This window comes from Oncorhynchus kisutch, linkage group LG4 (assembly GCF_002021735.2).
Source record: "Oncorhynchus kisutch isolate 150728-3 linkage group LG4, Okis_V2, whole genome shotgun sequence".
In the NCBI taxonomy this organism is placed as follows: domain Eukaryota; kingdom Metazoa; phylum Chordata; class Actinopteri; order Salmoniformes; family Salmonidae; genus Oncorhynchus; species Oncorhynchus kisutch.
Genome location: NC_034177.2, coordinates 72918197 through 72938444, shown reverse-complemented (window position 1 = coordinate 72938444; position 20248 = coordinate 72918197). Strand labels below are relative to the sequence as shown.

At 42.3% G+C, this 20248-nt stretch overlaps 1 protein-coding gene across 2 annotated transcripts; it reads right to left on the bottom strand.

Annotated features, from left to right (window-relative positions):
* Positions 1 to 349: 349 nt before the first annotated feature.
* LOC109889969 (uncharacterized) lies at positions 350 to 19686 on the bottom strand. Of its 2 annotated transcripts, none has more exons than XM_020481844.2 (10): positions 19288 to 19686; positions 18272 to 19040; positions 17469 to 17535; positions 14482 to 14567; positions 12459 to 13518; positions 6379 to 6551; positions 5341 to 5521; positions 4639 to 4702; positions 4061 to 4160; positions 350 to 1328 (listed from the first exon to the last, which is right to left on the bottom strand). In XM_020481844.2, the coding sequence occupies exons 2-10, from the start codon at positions 18851 to 18853 to the stop codon at positions 1299 to 1301; spliced, it is 2343 nt and encodes a 780-aa protein (XP_020337433.1). In that variant the 5' UTR covers positions 18854 to 19040; positions 19288 to 19686; the 3' UTR covers positions 350 to 1298. The 2 variants fall into 2 exon arrangements, with proteins under 2 accessions (XP_020337433.1, XP_020337432.1); XM_020481843.2 differs by having other exon boundaries at positions 6379 to 6554; positions 19288 to 19685.
* Between the last annotated feature and the right edge of the window lie 562 nt (positions 19687 to 20248).

The window sequence follows — 20248 nt, the reverse complement described above, 5'->3', positions numbered from 1 at the left end:
GCTTGTAATTTGTGATATACATCCAACCATCCACCCGGACCAACCAGACCAACTGCGCACCTTTCATAAGTAACCTTCTGTCTTATGTAGCTATCAAGGACCTCCACGACAAAGGGCTCTTTCACAGATGCTCCCTGTCTCCTGAGTTCCATTAGCTGGGCATTTCAGTGTTCCGGATGGGAGGCTCCACAAGCCCCAAAGCTGACATGAAGTCAGTGACGACTGACACTCTCTCTCAGCTCTACACATCTCAGACACAGATAAATGACAAGTCAAGGTGATTTTCTCTTTTTTTCTCTTTGCACCAATGTTCCAACCCAACACATTTTAAACTCTGAAATAGAATAAGTATTATGTTAAACAAAACATTTATTTCGAAAGACAGCTTTACTATAATTGAGAGAACAATGTCAACATACCTACAGGAGCATTAAATCATTCATTGATAGAAAGCCAAAACATAGACATTTTCTGTAAGGCAGAGAATCATTCCATCTTACCATAACTGTTAAACCTAATCATGCCATTGCTCTTACAACAACCAACGCCTTAAAGGCCTACATTTGTCTTCCAACAATTTTCCTACTGAGAATGTCATATCTTTTCAAAAACGTGGCTATGACTAACCCTGCAGCAGTGTAGATTGGTCTCTAGCTGACTGAATATAAAACATTTCTTATAGAAAAATAACATTTTGCTTTGGTTGAAAATGTCAGTTATGTCAATTGAGGTGGATGTTTACAAGGTATGAGGACTGGAGAGAGTAGGCAGTTTATGTCATATTTACAGAACCTTATCAATGGCAGGTTTCCACAAAACCTCATGGTCCTAGCCTTCAGACTGTCACTTATAATGTAGCTCGATACACAACAGTATGATTCAACTCTATCAATTCCATTACAATTATACAGTTAATAAATGTTGGTCAGTATGGAGAGTGCAACATAATCATTCCAGTTCATTCCGCTCTCAGGTGTGTACAGTGTCAGTGATCCTGTCAGGAGCTTGGATATTCTTTTAAATGCTATGGAATTAATGTACATACGAATAAGCTCTGACGAAGGCCAAGAGGCTGACACATGTAAGCTTGAATAAAAGAGTGATACGAACAAGAGCAGTGTGAATGTTTTCTTGGAAGTACTCTCATTATTCCATGTAAAATCAAGGTATACTGTCGGTATGGCAACGATGACTGACATTGCATATTAAGTGAGTGTAAGGTCATGAATCCTAGGAGGATGGTGAGTGAAGTATGTGAGTTGAAGGTTTAGTAGGGAACATCTCGAGTTTGTCAATATTCATCCCTGCAGGATCTGCTCCAGAAGTTTCTGCAAAACAACAAACAAATCATTTAGAAATCAAAGACGGGCAAATACACAAATCCTTGGCTAGACTTTATTTCAATCTTCTGAAATCAGCTGTTTTTCAAATGGAAAAGATTCCTCCTTTTAAATTGGCTTTCACTTCCATCAACTGTCTGTCCCCTGAGGTGGATAGCCAAGTCTCATTGGGGGAATAACGATGACTTGCTATCTGGCTAAACAGCCTACAATGCTATAACTCTCCTCTTATACTGAAGCAATCTCACTTTAGCCATATAAGGCTGCCTTTCTACAATATGTCCTAAGCTTTGCAAACATACTCTTCCGGAAGTCAAACGAAATTCTCCTAATGAATTGAAAATTGCTCATTGTTTTCCATGAGGATTTTCCATTGCAATTTCAATAAACTTTCTGAATTGACAACTGAATTGATCAACATTTTTGCTCCTAAACCAGTATTCTGCTGATCTGAAATGTGGCGTCAACATTGCAGACAAGTGGGCAAAACATTGCTAAAACAAAAGCTCTCTTCCGTATACTTCTGGTTCAGCCCATGTGACATGGCTGTAGTGGAGTGGGTCGAGAGCTTCAGGCGGAGAAAGGCCCTAAAAATGGTCGAAGACTCCAGCCAACCAAGTCATAGACTGTTCTTTCTGCTACCGCACGGCAAGCGGTACCGGAGCGCCAGGTCTGGGACCACAAGCCTCCTGAACAGCTTCTACCCGCAAGCCATGAACAGTTGATCAAATGGCTACCTATTTGCATTGACTCCCCTTTCTTTTTGCACGGACTCTCTTGCACTGGCTCTATGCACATTCACTGGACCCTACTCATACACTCACAGATTGTACACTTACACACACACACACACACACACACACACACACACACACACACACACACACACACACACACACACACACACACACACGCACGCACGCACGCACGCACGCACGCACGCACGCACACACACACACACACACACACACACACACACACACACACACACACACACACACACACACACACACACACACACACACACACACACACACACACACTACTCTGTTTATTATCTATCATTATTGCCTAGTCACTTTTACCCCAACCTCACCTCAACTATCTTGTACCCCTGCACATTCGGTACTGGTACTTATTGTATATAGCCTCGTTATTGTTATTTTATTGTGTTACTATTGCCTTTTTATTTAGCACATTTTTCTTATTTTTTAACTCTGCATTGTTGGGAAAGGGCTCGTAAGTAAACATTTCGCGGTGAAGTCTACACCTGTTGTGTTCGGCGCATGTGACAAATACAAAAACACACCTAATAGACGGATTCTCTTTCTACAAACGTGTATACAGATATATAGGATCTGAATTTGATCAACCCATTGCAGGAAATGTACAATTTATAGTGTTTGAGGTTTAAAAAGGCTTCTGAAGTTTGTAATTTCCACTTTAAAATGTCAGACTTGATTTTCCCTTACGAAAAAGGTATCAACCTCGACAAAATTGTAATTTTTTATCATCTACATTTTCTGTTGCTGCAGGATTATTCTCTGTATGCGTAACAAACACTCATGCACAGACATACAGATACCACCATGTACACCACTTGACACTCCTGAGTGAAGAGCTCGAACTTTGCACCCCTTGGCATGTTATCGAGTGGGATTTGTAAGAGGTCTGACTCTTTACTGGGTGCTACCAGGCATTTAATTCAGATTGAGTGACACTGAATGAGACAACCCAGTCACCTTCAAACCACCTTAGGTATCCAACTAAAGGAAACCCCAGACATATGAGGGGATCTTAATTATCTCAGAGTAAATTGGAAATGTCTCCTCATTCTACTTGTTACACTGTACACCTGACTGATATCGAGGCCATCAATGTCTGTGCTGGTTTTGGTGTAATGGGAATTTGAATGAAGGGTATGGGTGAACCAGAATATGTTTGATCGTTTATATGAGTTTATGACAACTTGCCCTCCAATAATCAAGGGCACATTGGCTTGTTAAAAGGGCCCCTACACACTAGATCTGTGCTAATCCAAGGACCCAACGTGTTCTTGAGTGTCCAGAGAGCTGACATTCAGGAACTTTAAAAATCACAAATGACATGTGTCTTCTCAACAATACCTGGATTCAAACTCATTTCACTGAAGCAACAGTGAAACATGAATAGATGAATACATAACACCAGTGCACAGATATTGATTGTGAAGACATTTCGATGACAAATTACAGTAGGAAGGAAATTCTATTAAGAAGTCAAACAGCGGCCTCTGCTGGGCATAGATTGTGAAAGGGACATGCTGAAATGCATTTGTCTTGTTTTCAAATGGCATATCCAGTGAAAGATTATTATTTTAAATAGGACTTCGAAATGTATTGCAATGTTGCATACCTTGTTCTTATCGTATGACCTTTTTAACCTTCAGTGTGTTAAATTAAGCACATTGAATGCCCCACTATGAATTATTACTATTTTTGGGGGAAAATCAAGTCTGAAATTTCAAAGTGGAAATTACAAACTTCAGAAACCTTTTTAAACCTCAAACACTACAAGTTTTACAAGCACATTTAATGCCTCCCTATGCACTCATAACGCAGTCTTCAACACTTTAGTTAGCAATGCAGTTGTTCTGTATTGGAATTTTCAGACATGGCTTTGGTGTACACAACTATGTGGTGAATATTTTATCACAAAGTCTCAGCACCAACTAAACGTACCTTTTTAAAAAGCTCTGCCCGCAATCTGTTGGTCTGCGATACCACTCTCCTTTTCTCCTCCTCCTTCTTCTTAGTGACCTCAGGGAGCTTGTTGTAAATCCTAAGTAAAAAGGGATGGTTAGACATGGTAGGTTAAGCTTGTGAAGGGGAATATTCTAGAATTAGCAGGCCAGGGGCGACTCAGCTATTCCCAGAAAATCGTCCACATAGAAAGGAAGCTTTATCTGCACAAACCCACAAAGGCCAAACCTGGATCCACTGATAAAACCAACATCACACTGGCTCCTTTTTCACTCACATAAATAGTCAATTTGTTCCCAGATCGACCCAGTCAGATTAAAAACATGACAATGGGAACCTATCCTCTGATCAGGTGTGCCTTCTCAGATAAGACAGGGAGTAAAGAAAATCATGATAACGGGATACAGACGGTAGTTCATATCTCCAATCAAGACAGACGTTCGGCTGTCTGACATCCACAGTGTGTTTTGCATGTGTGCATGCCAGTGTGTGTGTGTGTGAAACAGAGGTAGGCAAGAGACTGACACGTCACAGTACAGCTCTGTCTGTAAACCTACCGTCTGGAGCGTAGCTGCATCTCCTTCCCTGATATGGTCCTCTCTCTGGGTTTGAAAAGGTTATCTGGGAAACACACAAGCATCTGTCAGGAAAACACACACACACACACTTTCCACTTTCCTTACTAGGCTTCATTACTCCTGTCCTTCTGAGATCCGAGGGGCTTGACAGACTCTTGTCAGCTCATCACTGAGACCAACAGTCAGCACTGCATAATTAAGATGTGAGTCTGAGGGTCTATATTTAGCTTGCATTATTACCTTCATAGAAGGCTAAGCAGGAGTGGGAGCGAGCGTCGAGAGTTAAGGTGACGCTATGGACTATTACATCACTGTCATAGTACTAGGGTTTTGGAGAGACTGGTCTATACTGTATTGTAAAGTACTGTCATACTGGGAAAGGAAATGTCTAACATTCTGTAGTATGTGGCGTTCTTTCCTTGAAAAAAGTGTGTATCATTAGTGCTGTAGCAACTTTCAAAAAAACATAATAGTGAATAAAGATGGTAAATCCATGTAATTCACCGATAATAACCCTTTTAGTTGTGGAGTTGGACGTAAACAAGACTGCGCTTCAACAGAGCTGCAGTACTTAATAACGACCAGCAGAGAGCAAAGCTGTTCCCCTGGAATAGGATTGAGAAATCACTAAACAGTGTGTTCCTACTCGTACTGTATGTCAGACATGTTCCATCACCGTACCACTGAGCGGGTGGGGCTTGGTGCAGTTCCTCCTATGCCTGCTTTTCTCCTCCCAGAGACCCTGCACCTGGTCTAGGTCTGCACACTGCAGGGCCTTCCTCCGCCTGGCCCTCTGCTCCAGACTCCTCATTCTGCCCTGGGAGCGGCTGATGAAGTCTGGCCGGAACATCTCCAGGGCCTCCTGGGGAGGAGAGAGGGAGCAGGGAGGGAGGAAAGTATAATCTGCTTGTTTAGTTACTGCTAGTCAGCACTGGCACACTCATCTTGGTAAAAAAAAAAGAAGCCTCGATTCTATTCTGTTATTCTGAAAAGATGCCTCTACCCTTGATGACTCCCCTTGCAGATTGTAATGGATAGATGTGAGGTAATATGGTAATCAACTCCACATAGTCCTCTGTACCAATGGATATAGGTAAATGGTCTTACAAGTCAAATTCTTTGCAAACCCTTTTTCCTTTGCAACCCCCTCATAAAGGTGTTTCACATTGGAGTTGTATTCTTCAAAAAGGGTTCCAAAAGAGGTTCTCCGGCTGTCCCCATAGGATAACTTTTTGGGGTTCCATGTAGAACCCTCTGTAGACATGGAACCAAAAGAGTTCAACCTGTAACCAAAAATGATTATTCAAAGGGTTCTCATATGGCGACAGCCGAAGAACCCTTTAAGGTTCCAGAGAGCACATTTTTTATCTAAGAGTGCAGGGAAAATAAAATCATTTTAACTTTGACTGGCACCAGTTTAGATAAAATGGTTAAGGTCTCGCGAAAGAATGTGAAGGAGCTATTCTTCAATAAAGTAGAATAAACATTCCTTTTGAAAGAAAGTCCTTCACTCACAGATGACTCTTTACTAGTCGTTTGCAGTGCTAGCAACACAACCAAAGTCCTCTCTCTATAGATGCCGATATCTTTTCAAATTTCAGATAAAGAATTTTCACACAGTAATCATACCATATGATATTACAGTATATAATATAATGATACATACAGGAAAATTATTTCAGAAGATAGAGTGATAGAGTGATGTTGATCCACACATACTTTGAGACTGAAGGCTCTGGATTTGATATCCTGAGGATCAACTGTCAGTTGTGATTGGCAGGTGTCTGCTTGGTGTGGACAGAAATCTTCAGCAACATGCAGATCTTCTCTGGAGTGTCCTTGTCTTTCATCACTCTCCTTACGTAGTGACTGTCTTCCCCATGTTCTAGTATCTACTTTGATTGGCAGAGACAGAAAACAGAACACATGCTGTACAGGTAACTGCCAAAATTAAGGAAGCACTTGAGTAAATGAGGGATACAAAGTGTATTAAAAGCAGGTGTTTCCACAAAGTTGTGGTTCCTGAGTTAAGTAAAGACATGCTCCAGTACTTTGGCAACTAGTTAGTATTCTTTTTAACCTTTGGGCTGGATTTGTCAGAATTACTGTCTTACCTCAATTAGACATGAAATCCCTATTTTGAAAACAACTATTTTCTGGAAATTTTGTGGCACCATTGTCCCAAGATTTACCCCCACGTGAGCCAATTCACGTTTCAGCCAATGAGCTTCAGCCCCTCACCATTTGAGTGACAGCTAGCAAAATGCACACACAGCAGAGCGAGAGAGAGAGAGCAATAACGTGGTGCACATATCTGCATATTGGTGACGTAGTACAACATTTTCGGGGACCATTTTGGTTAGGGAGCGCTACTTTCAGAAATACTGGCTAAAAAGTATACAAAAGTACCAGATAATATCTTTTGGAAATTAAAACATCCCATCATGCTCAGGGTTATGTATAGAAATGCCTAGTTGCCCATTATTTTGCCTACTATGGCTATGGGTTGTAGGTAGCACAGCGGCTGAGGAATTCGACCTATATCCGAAAAGTCGCCTGTATGAATCCCAGGTAGGGAGCTGGATAAACAGGGGGATATTGATCTGCTAACTGGAGGGCTGCTGTGTTCATATCCTAATAACAATCCCCTACCATTGAGCCCTTGAGCAAGGCTCTTAACTCCACAACATTGTCTCCAGTAGCGCTGTGTGTGTGTGTGTGTGTGTGTGTGTGTGTGTGTGTGTGTGTGTGTGTGTGTGTGTGTGTGTGTGTGTGTGTGTGTGTGTGTGTGTGTGTGTGTGTGTGTGTGTGTGTGCGTGTACGTGAGGGTGTGCGTGTACGTGAGGGTGTGCTTGTGCGTGTGCGTGTGCACATGTGCGACATGAGTTGCATTCAAGGAAACGGTGTTAAGTGCTACACTCCTAAAGGAAAGTATGTGTGTGTGAAATTAAGAGTGCAGAAGACACATTTCTGTTGTTCGCTGTAACTACGGACAATGAAATTGTATTGTAGATGAAGAAATCTCAGTGACTTTGGAAGAGTGGTATAGCGGCCTCAAAGGAGCAGAGGGGGCTTTAACAGTGTGTGTGTCTCAGTCACCAGATCTCAACCCAATTGAACACTTATGGGAGATTCTGGAGCGGCACCTGAGACAGCATTTTTCACTACCATCAACAAAACACCAAATTATGGAATTTATTGTGGAAGAATGGAGTTTCATCCCTCCAATAGAGTTCCAGTCACTTGTAGAATCTATGCCAAGGTGCATTGAACCTGTTCTGGCTCATGGAGGCCCAACACCCTATTAAGACACTTTATTTAGGTGTTTCCTTTCTTTTGGTAGTTGCCTGTATATTCCAGTGCATATGCAGTTAACTCTTCATCAAACATTGTTGGTTACATGTTGCATGGATGGTAAAAAGAGTGCATCTCATATACACAGAGTTTATTACAATACTGGGACTGTACTGCGTTGTCAGACATCAATGAGAAACAAAGAGGTTTTCAGATAACCTAGATCTTACTTAATATGTGCATTCAGAATCATTTGCAGAGAAACCATTCGGCCCTTTTTAAAATGTGGCTTTGTATTTTTACATTCCATCTAACAAAGGTAAAATGAACATGAGGGCTGAGTGAGGATTACTCCTATCAGATAGGATGACATTTATTGAAATAGAATGAATGCATTTAATCCTTTCCGATAGCCAAAATCCGATAGATAACTTTGGAAACACTGGGCCCTGGAGAAGAGGGAAAATTGTTGAGCCCTCTAACTGACCCCTACTCTCCACGACTCAGTGAGTAAAGCAGAGAAAAAGACACGTGCATACTGCATGAATAATGTAAACCATGATGACAGTGCATCTATCCTGCACTCTCTAACCCCGCTCCTCCACCTCCTTTAAAAACAGACCCATTTAATATCAGACACAATCATTTATCATAGGAATAACACACCATCAAATGCTCTGGCGCCAACAAACAAGAAATCTATGTACCAAGTCAGACTATTTCAACGCTGTCATCGGTATAGCAAGCAATGCAGCAAGCGGAGTATAACACCGGTAAATTACTCCAGCTTCAATACATTTGGTCCGTACTTGCGAAAATAAGCAACCAACAGGTTCTCCAGCACAAAAAGTGTATTGGCCAATGAAAATCGTCGATTTACTTGCACGTGACAGAACGTGAAATTGTAGCTGGTCCCATGAGATGACATGGCACACGTTTGCCCTATGCTAACCTCAACAGGTGGCACTGATTATATCCTGGCGCAAAAAACAGCCTAGATCTTAGACTTTATATCCACCAACCAATGGCATTTCTTAAAATAGGTCAACCCTGGCCACTAGAGGGATATTTTAAACCTACAAATTCAAGGACTACTTTTGTTTCATTGGTCTGTAGCAAAATGTTGAGTGCCAATATTGCACCGATGCATCAATGACTAGGGTACTAGCTTCTACTAACATTAGACAACATTTTCAAATAGCAGTCATGAAGGCTATCCCTATCAACCGGCCCTGCCTTTCTAAAGTCTTTGAAAGCCAAGTGAACAAACAGATCATCGACCATCTCGAATCACACTGTACCTTCTCCGCTATGCAATCCGGTCTCCTGGTCACGGGTGCACCTCAGCCACGCTCAAGGTCCTAAACGATATCATAACAACCATCGATAAAAAAACAGTACTGTGCAGCCGTCTTCATCGACCTGGCCAAGGCTTTCGACTCTGTCAATCACCGTATTCTTATCAGCAGACTCAACAGCCTTGGTTTCTCTAATGACTGCTTCGTCTGGTTCACTAACTACTTCTCAGATAGAGTTCAGTGTGTCAAATCGGAGGGCCTGTTGTCCGGACCTCTGGCAGTCTCTATGAGGGTGCCACAGGGTTCAATTCTCGGGCCGACTCTTTTCTCTGTATATATCAATGATGTCGCTCTTGCTGCGGGTGACTCTTTGATCTACCTCTACGCAGACGACACAATTCTGTGTACATCTGGCCCTTCTTTGGACACTGTGTTAACAAACCTCCAAACAAGCTTCAATGCCATACAACACTCCTTCCGTGGCCTCCAACTGCTCTTAAACGCTGGTAAAACTAAATGCATGCTCTTCAACTGATAGCTGCCCGCACCCGCCCGCCTGCCTAGCGTCACTACTCTGGACAGTTCTGACTTAGAATATGTGGACAACTATAAATATCTAGGTGTCTGTCTAGACTGCAAACTCTCCTTCCAGACTCACATTAAGCATTTCCATTCCAAAGTTAAATCTAGAATCGGCTTCCTACTTCGCAACAAAGCCTCCTTCACTCATGCTCCCAAACATACTCTCGTAAAACGGACTATCCTGCCGATCCTGGACTTCGGCGATGTCATTTTCAAAATAGCCTCCAACACTCTACTCAGCAAATTGGATGCAGTCTATCACAGTGCCATCCGTTTTGTCACCAAAGCCCCATATACTATCCACCATTGTGACCTGTATGCTCTCGTTGGCTGGTCCTCGCTACATATTCGTTGCCAAATCCACTGGCTCCAGGTCATCTATAAGACTTTGCTAGGTAAAGCTCCGCCTTATCTCAGCTCACTGGTCACCATAGCAACACCCACCCGTAGCACGCGCTCCAGCAGGTATATTTCACTGGTCATCCCCAAAGCCAACACCTCTTTGGCCACCTTTCCTTCCAGTTCTCTGCTGAAAATGACTGGGACGAATTACAAAAATCACTGAAGTTGGAGACTTACTGTATATCTCCCTCACTAACTTCAAGCAACGGCTGTCAGAGCAGCTTACTGATCGCTGCAGCTGTACACAGCCCATCTGTAAATAGTCCATCCAACCAACTACCTACCTCATCCCCATATTTGTTTTTTAGTTTTTTCTGCTCTTTTGCACACCAGTATTTATACTTGCACATCCTCATATGCACATCTAGCACTCCAGTGTTAATCGCTAAATTGTAATTACTTCGCCACTATGGCCTATTTATTGCCTTACTTCATTTGCACACACTGTATACAGATTTTCTATTGTGTTATTGACTGTACGTTTGTTTATCCCATGTGTAACTCTGTGTTGTTGTTTGTGTCGCACTGCTTTGCTTTATCTTGGCCAGGTCGCAGTTGTAAATGAGAACTTGTCCTCAACTGGCCTACCTGGTTAATTAAAGGTGAAATAAAACATCTAATTTTAAAAAATCACTTCGAGTTGGAACACTCTGCTGAAGTGGTTGATTCTAAATTAATAGTGCACTTTAACTGTGGGTTTGAGCCCCCCTTGCATCAATATTTTTTGTTGAGGAAAAAACTGTTAGTTCCGGTCCTTGATGCACGATCCAAAACGCATGTGACTAAATGGATGATTATATTAAATCATGGCCTATAAAACTTTGTAGCCTGTATAAAGCCTTATGTCCACCAGATGCATCAAACTCTTTGCGTTCCAGTGGAAGTCATGCCAGGATATAATGTTTTAATTGACTGTGTTTTGTATCTTAATGTGTATTTAATGTGTGTATTTATGTTTATCTACACTTGCACTGTACCCAGAATCAATCACTCTGTGATCTGGGCCAGTAGATGAGTCCACTAGGAGGCCAACCAGAGCAGGTATGTGTGGTATATATGCTTGCAGTACTACATTCACTGCCGCAATGAGCCAAGCTTTACCTCCCTGGTGTGAGTGTAACTGCTGCGTACTGATCAAATGATATACGCTGCACTGCTCTGCTCATACATGATGTATACTCTGTAGTGCCTACAGAGACTTCCAAAACACGTTCCCTTGGACATACTGTAGATTGTAAGCATTCTAGGTTCTTATGGCTACCCTGCAATGCCCCTCAAGGCACAGAGTAGTCCCTTTGAAAAAGAGGTAGTCACTTGTACAAACAAACCTCTCCAATAAATTCACAAAGGACAACATAAGGGCACAATACCACACAGACGCTGTGAACTCTGCAATGCCACTCAAAATAGATACCCTACAATGCTCCCCAGGGAAAACGCAGTACATTCGAAACAAGAGCTAGAACCTTGGCAAATTACATCTAATTACAAAAAAACCTCTCCAATAAATCCGCAATGGACAAAACTAAGGATACAATGCCACTCAGGTGCTGTGAACTCCACAATGCCATTCTTCAGTTCAATACCAGAGGGGACCATAGGTATTGTGCACTGCTTCTCAAAGCTGACTGCTGGCCTAATTTGATTTCAGGCAGCACCAAGCAGACAGGACATTCACGTCTGTTTTCTGAGCCATAAGCTAGCCTCCACAACCAGCCTGGGGAGTGAGATCGTTTAAAACAATATACTCATTCTTTTCATGGGAGAGCTTCATCCGGTGTCACACCCGTGAAAGCCTAACACCGCCACGCTTACTGGGTTGAGAGGGTAGATAATGTATGCAAAGGATGTGTTGGAAGTAAGAGAGGGATGAAATTAAAATAGAAGCATGAGTTTTTCCTTCACATAAGCACAGTGTTCCATTATGTGAGAATGTAGCACTTGTGGGTTTTTCACCAATGTGCATTTCTATACACGCTGCGTCTGTAAGGAATATATCCTATTAACAATGTATGAGGTATAAATCAAAAGGTAAGAAGAGTTAAAAATGAGACTTTACACCCTCTAAGACCTCCTCGCTATGGCATTGCGTACGCTGTTAAGACTTGGAAATGTGATTTTATCCACACAGCTATGGAAATGGGGAGCCATTGAAAGGAATGCTGCTGGATTTGCATGGGTACTTTAGAGTTTTGCCCTGACGTGGGGAGATGAAATTCATACCTGGGCTGATATTAAAAGCAGGGTGTCTGTGTGTGGAATTTCTCAGCCGACGACAGCACAGCTCATCTGCAATTCCATTGTGCTGACTGGCCCGGGAGTATGAGTCGCCTGTTCCTCTGGATGATGAGAATAACCCTGAGGTAAGATTGTGTGCAGTTAAATCAGATGTCCTATTCTTAATACCATCAGTATCTGCCATTTTGGGGACCTCGTAGCCCCCTTTGGTTGATGAAGAGCCTCTGCTGTAACCCACATCAGTCTCTGAGTTGTCCCATCTATGGGTGCAGCTTAATGCCCCCATAGATCTCCGGAGTTCTTGAAGTGTTTTGGGGTAATCCATAGAGGTTCCAATGTGGGACGAGCCCCCAACATACAGAGACAGGGTGGACATGTGCATAACTGGCTTTATGACCTCTGGCTGTCCTATGGAGATAGACAGTGACTTGTCCAGATACAGAATTGTGTTCGCAGACCTCCAACGTACCTCAAGCTGGACGCAGGAGCGGAAAGAGGGCTGGAGTGAGAAAGGCCTGAAGGTGCTTCCATTGTCCTTGAGACTGTCCTCACCTGTGTAACTGTAACTGTGCCTGTGTTCAGGCCAGGCAGTCCTCATCCCTGGCCCTCTCATCTGGACCTTGGCACATGCAGAGTAGCTCTGTCTGTACTCTGTCACCTTTACTATGGTGGCCTTGTGTCTGGTCACCACCTCAGAGTGCTTTGGAATGGCTGAGGATAGGACATGAGTCATGACTGGGTTGAGGGATGTGGATGACCTGATAGGCAGGATCGGTTGGTGGGGATAATGTGATCGGTTGGCCCCTGACTGGGAGACCCTGCAGGATGTGATGGTGATGGAGGAGAAGCCCGCCTTTGGTAGGCCGCCCAGGACATTAGGGACACTGGCCATTCTCAGCAGGGTTGGACTCCCTCTGTGGGGTACATGTCCACCTCTCTGGGAGTCCCCAGAGTGTGTCGGCCTCATAAGGGAGGGTGATGTGGAAGCCCTCTCCCCTTGTCCTCTCCACATGCTCCATGAGGGGGTAATGTCCTTGGTGGAAGCCTAAGGAGAGGGAACCCAGAGGAAAATATCAGAGCTGTGTTGAAATAGTCAGTCTAAAAATACAACGCATCTATCAGGTATATGAAATAGAGTGAGGGAAATAAATCCAATACTTTTCCCCGTGATATATTCTAGGGATTACTTATTATCGGCTACCTGCTCTCATTTTGAGATCTCCTTTTGTTACCATGGTGATGTGTAACCTGATGCCCAACAGTCAGCGACAAATTAACCATGACATTTAACATTGACATTCCAGGATTGCCTGGCTATCCAGCTTAAGACAGGCCAATTAAGACAAGTAAAGTGTACATGAGAAGGTAAAACAATTGTCACACTTTCACTTCATATCAGACATGTGTCATATTAGTGGTTAGTTCACGTCCATTCTCTGACAATAGTTGATTTGCAGGATGGATCGGGACTGTCAGTTAAAACAGCTGTTGTTTGCAGTGAAAACATCCCATGGCTTGTCCAAGCACAATAACATGTCCACAAGTTCCTGCATAAAATTGCACTCATGTTGACTCAAAGTCTGAGGACTGCATGTCTTACAAACTTAATCGAATAGATTTGAATGGCAAAGTTCTTCTCCGGACTAAAACCCACTGCTGAGCTAGTGAATAGCCTCCTTGTCTAGATGACATAAATCTAATTAGAAAAGCAAGGAATACACTGCCATAATGGATGTTATGACATGTATTAATTCAGCATCATAAATTGTACTAAAACATAGTAATGATGATGATATGATGATGATGATGATGATGATGATGATGATATTACCATGTTCAAACATATACTTTTTAAAACTGATACACATAGCCATGTACTTATTAGCTATAAGTTGCAGTAATTTGTACAGAAGAAATAACTTTGTAAAGCTAACAATAACAAGACAAGCACAGTAATATGATAACAAATATATCACAGCTAGAATAGTAAAAGGGTTTTATCTTTTACCTCATTGATATTAGATGTTGGTAGGCTGGGGAACCTCCCACTTCGAAAACCCATGGACTTGGACCAAATGCCGCCTAATTTTCCTTCTGAAATATGTACATGGCGGTAAACATGCTTTATTAATTTTTTACAGCCTACTGCTTGTTCCAGATATTGGAAAAATCTAAAACAAAATATAACAGGCAAGTCCACAAAGCACTTAGCCTACACGTTTCCTCACTGACACAGGTCTCAGAGAAGAAGCGTACTATTATTTTCTCTGTCCACTTTGCAATGAATGACAGATGACGAGAGTCCTGGCGAAGAGGAGACTGACAGACTGACAGACAGACGATAGGCCCACAACTGTCTCGTCTGTGCGCTTTGTCGTGCCTAAGAGCAGCCCTTAGCCATGGTATATTGGTCATATACCACACCCGCTTGGGCCTTATTGATCTCCCATTATTAGAGCCTATCGTGCCCGTGATATACTACACAACATACACATGGCGAATACATTCATAAAAAGTGCCATTGTTTACGTTGTTACCTAGCAATACACCACTACTTACACAGATAGAACAACGAACCAGATATTTCACCGGATGTATAAATGTGTAGCACCCGGGTGGTGTTTCCACTCACTACCAAATATGGTGGTGAAAGGAAACCCAGTGGCCCGCAGTGATAGAAGAGACTAATTATTGCCGAGATTCTGCAAATTTTCTCATCAAAGAAACATTTGATCTCAATACAGTTTTCTGTTACCAAAACTAAAATCTTGTTACAAACAGAGTGGACTAAGTTTTGTAGACTTTACCCTTTTCCAAAGTTTTTTTAAATGGTGTTGTTTAGAAGGAGTGGAAGGGCGAATTTAGTTATTGCATGTGTAGGCGTTCCCCAATGCAAATATGCAAGTACATGCTAGAATGCACAAATATGTTCTTGCCAACTCGTGCTTGGCTCTGCCCACCTCCTTGCTAGTTCTGCCCACTAGAACTAATTTTCTCCCATTGGAAACGACAGGCTGTGGTCTATCTTGGGTTAGTTATATATATATTTTTAAGATTCACTGCCCAGCCATGCAATTTATAAACTTGATCTCCACTGTATAAAATATCTAGACATAATCATCGACATTTGCAACATTGTTGCAATATTTTATTAAATTCGATCTCCAATGTGTCCCATACCAATCAACATGAGCCAGACAGGCAGCTTTTCTCAGCCAGTCTAAATCACGAATCAGCATGATTTTTATGGATACACAGTGCCTATAAAGAAAAAAAACAGTTAAAGAGAAACTAAATGCAGCTAGTTTCCTGTCTTTTCAACTTCAACCATGTTTGTTTGCCATAGCAACTTGCAAAGTTATGAAAATGTCAACCTGCGCTTGGGTAGTTTTGCTTTACCTGGCAGTCGAATAGAACTAACGACCAGAGAACGCCCAAAATTGCACTTGACAACCAGTGTTAGTGAATGTAGCGTCACATTTTGTTGAAAAATGAATGGTTTGAGATAGAATCTTGCTTTTTAATGCTGGCAACTAATTGTATGAAATACTGTACTCGAGTCCAAGGAAATAATACACTGGAGGCTTCGCCTCGTGGCTATGACCACATCGCAGCCATGATAAAACTGTCATAACACATGGCCTAATTATTCCGCATCACCTCACCTGGCGCTCACATTACCCAAGACGTGTTTACTCTAAAACACAAGAGGATGAAGTAAGTCAACTGCAGCTTATTGATTTATGGCCTACCTCAATGTGCAACGGAATTTGTTTATTGCCCCCAAGTTATAACTCATCCCGTTGTCACCTTTTCTTTATTTCCTGCTCAGTCCATTACATAATTCAATCAGGAAATATATTAGATGGATCTATCAATATATTGCCCATATGTTCTTTGGAGGCTTGCGGTGAGCAAGACTTTGAAATTGAAATGAGAGTGTAATGTTTATAACACATTTTGGCAATCATGGAACACTTACCCTATACTGGCATAGTGAGAGCAGGCAAATTGAAGTAATTGTATAGGCTATGTTATGCTGTTTTGAGAATAAGATACTGTAAAGTAATTATGTTTACATCACGTGTTCCAGTTCAGAGGAAAATCAATTGGGACAGGATTATGAAAGTAAGCAATAACATGGAAATGGAATATTATGCATGCATAGTTTTTCCCTCGATTTTGCTTTTATTTATCTTGCATATAGCATGCAGGGTAGGGGAATTGGAGTACCAGCAGGTGTACTTCTCATGGCTTTGCTGCCGTGCATCTCCAGATTGACACGATAATATGAGCCAGTGAAACATAGCCCTGAGTATAAACAAGACAAGTGTGTGTGTGTCTTTCTTTATTTGTTTGTATGCGTGTGTGTGTGTGTGTTTCTTTGCTCCTGGGGGGTGTTTATGATTACAAATGTGTCTGTTCTCTCCCCCCTCTCTCTCTCTTGGGCAAGGGTCCATCTTTACTTTCTAGAACACAGAGAGAGAGAGAGAGGGTCTATGAAGAATTGGCTTTGTGACTGTGTTGATTGTGGTGTGTGAAAGCAGTGATTGAGTCATCCTCTCTGTGCCTGACAGTGAAGGGAACAGAGTGTGAGGCCATGGGGGCTCACAGCTGGTTAGGGAGCAGACAGACTGTGTAGTACCCAGGGTATATACAAATAAACACATCAGCAGTCAACACTGAGAGCAGAGAAGACATTGTATGTCTCTCTGGACCTGAATCACAGCCATGGGAGAAATAGTTCACAGCTCATGAAGATGTGACCCACTGGCATCAGTTGATAGATTTTTGTCGTGGAGTCGTCTTGTGCTTTGGTCTGCTGTGCTTTTTTTTCTTCCCTTCTTTTTACTTGTTCCTCTCCTCCTCTTTCCTATCCCCTATCATAACCTATTTTATCTCCACTCGGACTTATTGTAGCTCAACCTAATGTTAGAAAACAAAGATAGTCAGCAGTCCATGTAATTATTCCTAGAGGAGGCATACAGAACATACCTTTGAGTATCACACCGCTGTCATAACTCTTCCGTCTGATGGAGTCGATGCCAAGTTCAATTTGTCTCTGAAAAATAGTGCTATTTAACAAAAAAAATTTGAACAAACTAATATTTTGGTTTAAATATAGTATTTTAGTGAAAGGTATCATACACTGCAGAGATGAATCTACAGTATATATTTTTTTTAAACAGGGCTTTGTATTACATCAATTATGGGGACAAACTCAAGCATGCGATAATTGCCTTGACTAGGATGGTAGGAATGTGGTCACATGAGCGATGATCCATAAGCATTCTAGCAGTGATTCACAGAGGGAGAACATTCCAGTGGCTAAAGATGTCTTTGTCAACATCCAATTTTAATCGCACACCAGGAGGCAAGAACAGATTCTGAGAAATTTATAGAGATTAGAAACTCCACTTAACTCACTAGCCGTGGAGAGAAGCCCTTTCCTGACAATGACCAACTTTGTTTTCAACCAGGGGAAAGTAAAAATTCTTACACGAAACAATACATCTAAATCTACCACTGTACTGTTTTGCATGATTTAATATATAGTTGGTTAAGGCAGGTAGCCAAGTGCTTAGAGCATTGGGCCAGTAACTGAAAGGTTGCTGGATTGAATCCCCGAGCTGGCAAGGTAAAAATCTGTCGTTCTGCCCCTGAACAAGGCAGTTAACCCACTGTTCCCCGGTAGGCCGTCATTGTAAATAAGGATTTGTTTCTAACTGACTTGCCTAGTTAAATAAAGGTTAAATAAATAAAATAAAAAATAAATATTTGGATCAGTTATATCTTACCTGGTAGAGAAGGCCGGTTAGCTCATAGAGTACTCCTCTTGTTGGTAAAGGCAGCCACCCGTTTCTAACAGGGGACAGAGTGCAGACTCTGACCCATTCTCTCCCAGGGGTGCACCTGATCCTGACGGTCTCCAGGTGACCCAGGGTACCCGATGGAAAGAGCTGATCACTGCTTACTGTAGACTGGGGTCTGGAGCCAGGGTCATCTGACCAGTCAAAGCTATGTGAGTAGCCCTCAGGTGAGGTCAAGTCTGTCTCCTCAGGGTTGAAGGTGACACTTCCTGTTCTATCAAAATAAAGTTCCACCTCATTTTGGATGGAACTCCCAGAGGGGTGAGTATGGAACCACTCCAGCGGCAGCCACAACTCCTCTCCAGCTTCACCACTTTCACCACACAGCTCAGACCTGGGGACGTGGGCTAACACATCCACTAGAGATCCCTGGAGCTTCAGGCAGTTGCTCTGGCCTAATCTCCTCCTGTCCAGTTTTCTAATGGGGCAGCCAGCCGACACTCCCTTCCCCTGAGCCCCCAGCTCAGGTAGCAGAACAGGTGACCAGCTCTCAGGTTTCAGAGCTTGCATAATAGGGACCCACAGCACAAGTTATTAATGAGGGAGACAGAGGCTCAAACAGCTCCTGTGGTTACCGTAGTGACGCAGCAAAAAGTCTCCTGACTTGCAATGCTTACTCAAACAGAGAGTTTAGAAAAAGCGACACATTCCCAAAAGGTTCAGTGAGGAAAAACACATCTCCCGGGAACTAGCAGACCTAGATATGAACAGAGGAATACACAAAAATAAATGAAAGCGAAGCAAAACTATAAATATAGACGTCTAGAAAAGCACCAGTGTACAGAGTGGTGCATTTTTACTTGATAATTTCTCTCCTTAAACTTTGCCGAAGTAGAGGGGTATAAATGTAAAAGTTCTCCGCGTTTACACTTCCTCTGTGATAAAAACACAACATTTTTGTGATTACGTATGACTTATTTTTAAATCCCCAAAATGTTACTTACCTCACTTATTTCAATACGTGAACCAGCAGTCACAATCAATGGAACATTGGTAGAGGTAAAGGTCCTCAAGGTAATTCCAACACTGAAGAGGCTGTTGTTGATCAATGACTGTTATCCTCAGGCATTGATCTGATGTAAACTCTTGTTGCCCGGAGCAGGGGCTGACTCACCCATAAATTCTTAGGTCTCTTACTGATTTAACTCCACAGAACGGACTACATTGCATCACCTCTTTCAAGTACAGAGGGTTGTGATGCTTTGGCTTTGCCAAGAAACGGCTCCAAAATGTTGATTAACACATGCACTTAATATGACAGGAAGTTGTTGGTTTGGTTCCAGATTGACGAGAGGTTAAAGTTGTCCATTCTACTATGCTGTAATTGGTATCAAGCTGAGTAACGCCCCACCCCCCTTATATCCAAACCTGCCAGACCCTGTAAATCCTTCTGTGGGTATCGGCTAAGTCCACCAACAATGTTTCATGGTTGGTTTACTGATTAGCTTTGTTGAAAGTTTTATGGCTCTTTGACCACATGATAATGAACTCAACACGAATGTTTTAGTCAGGCCCCCAGCTCTATACTGATCTCAGCTCCTTTCCCTAAATTGCTGTTGACCCCTCCTCACAGATCTGTGTATAGCTCTCTGGTGGGCTAGGTGAGATTTTGACAATGGTCCTTACACCTATCCAGCTCTTCTAGGATCGTTCGCAGTAATAGGACAGAGGGATTAGGTTGCTATTGAGCCCATGCTTCATCTCAGGATTAGTGGATATGCATTACCGTGTAATGCCCAAGGAATTACAGCTCCAATCCACCACGAGAAGGCCAAAGGTAAAAACTTGGAATGTAACCTCTTGAACCCCCACATCACCATTATTTCAATCAATACTTCAATATGCTATCGACAAAGACTACTGTAACATCAGTAAAACAATCAACTATATTTGCAATGTAATCCA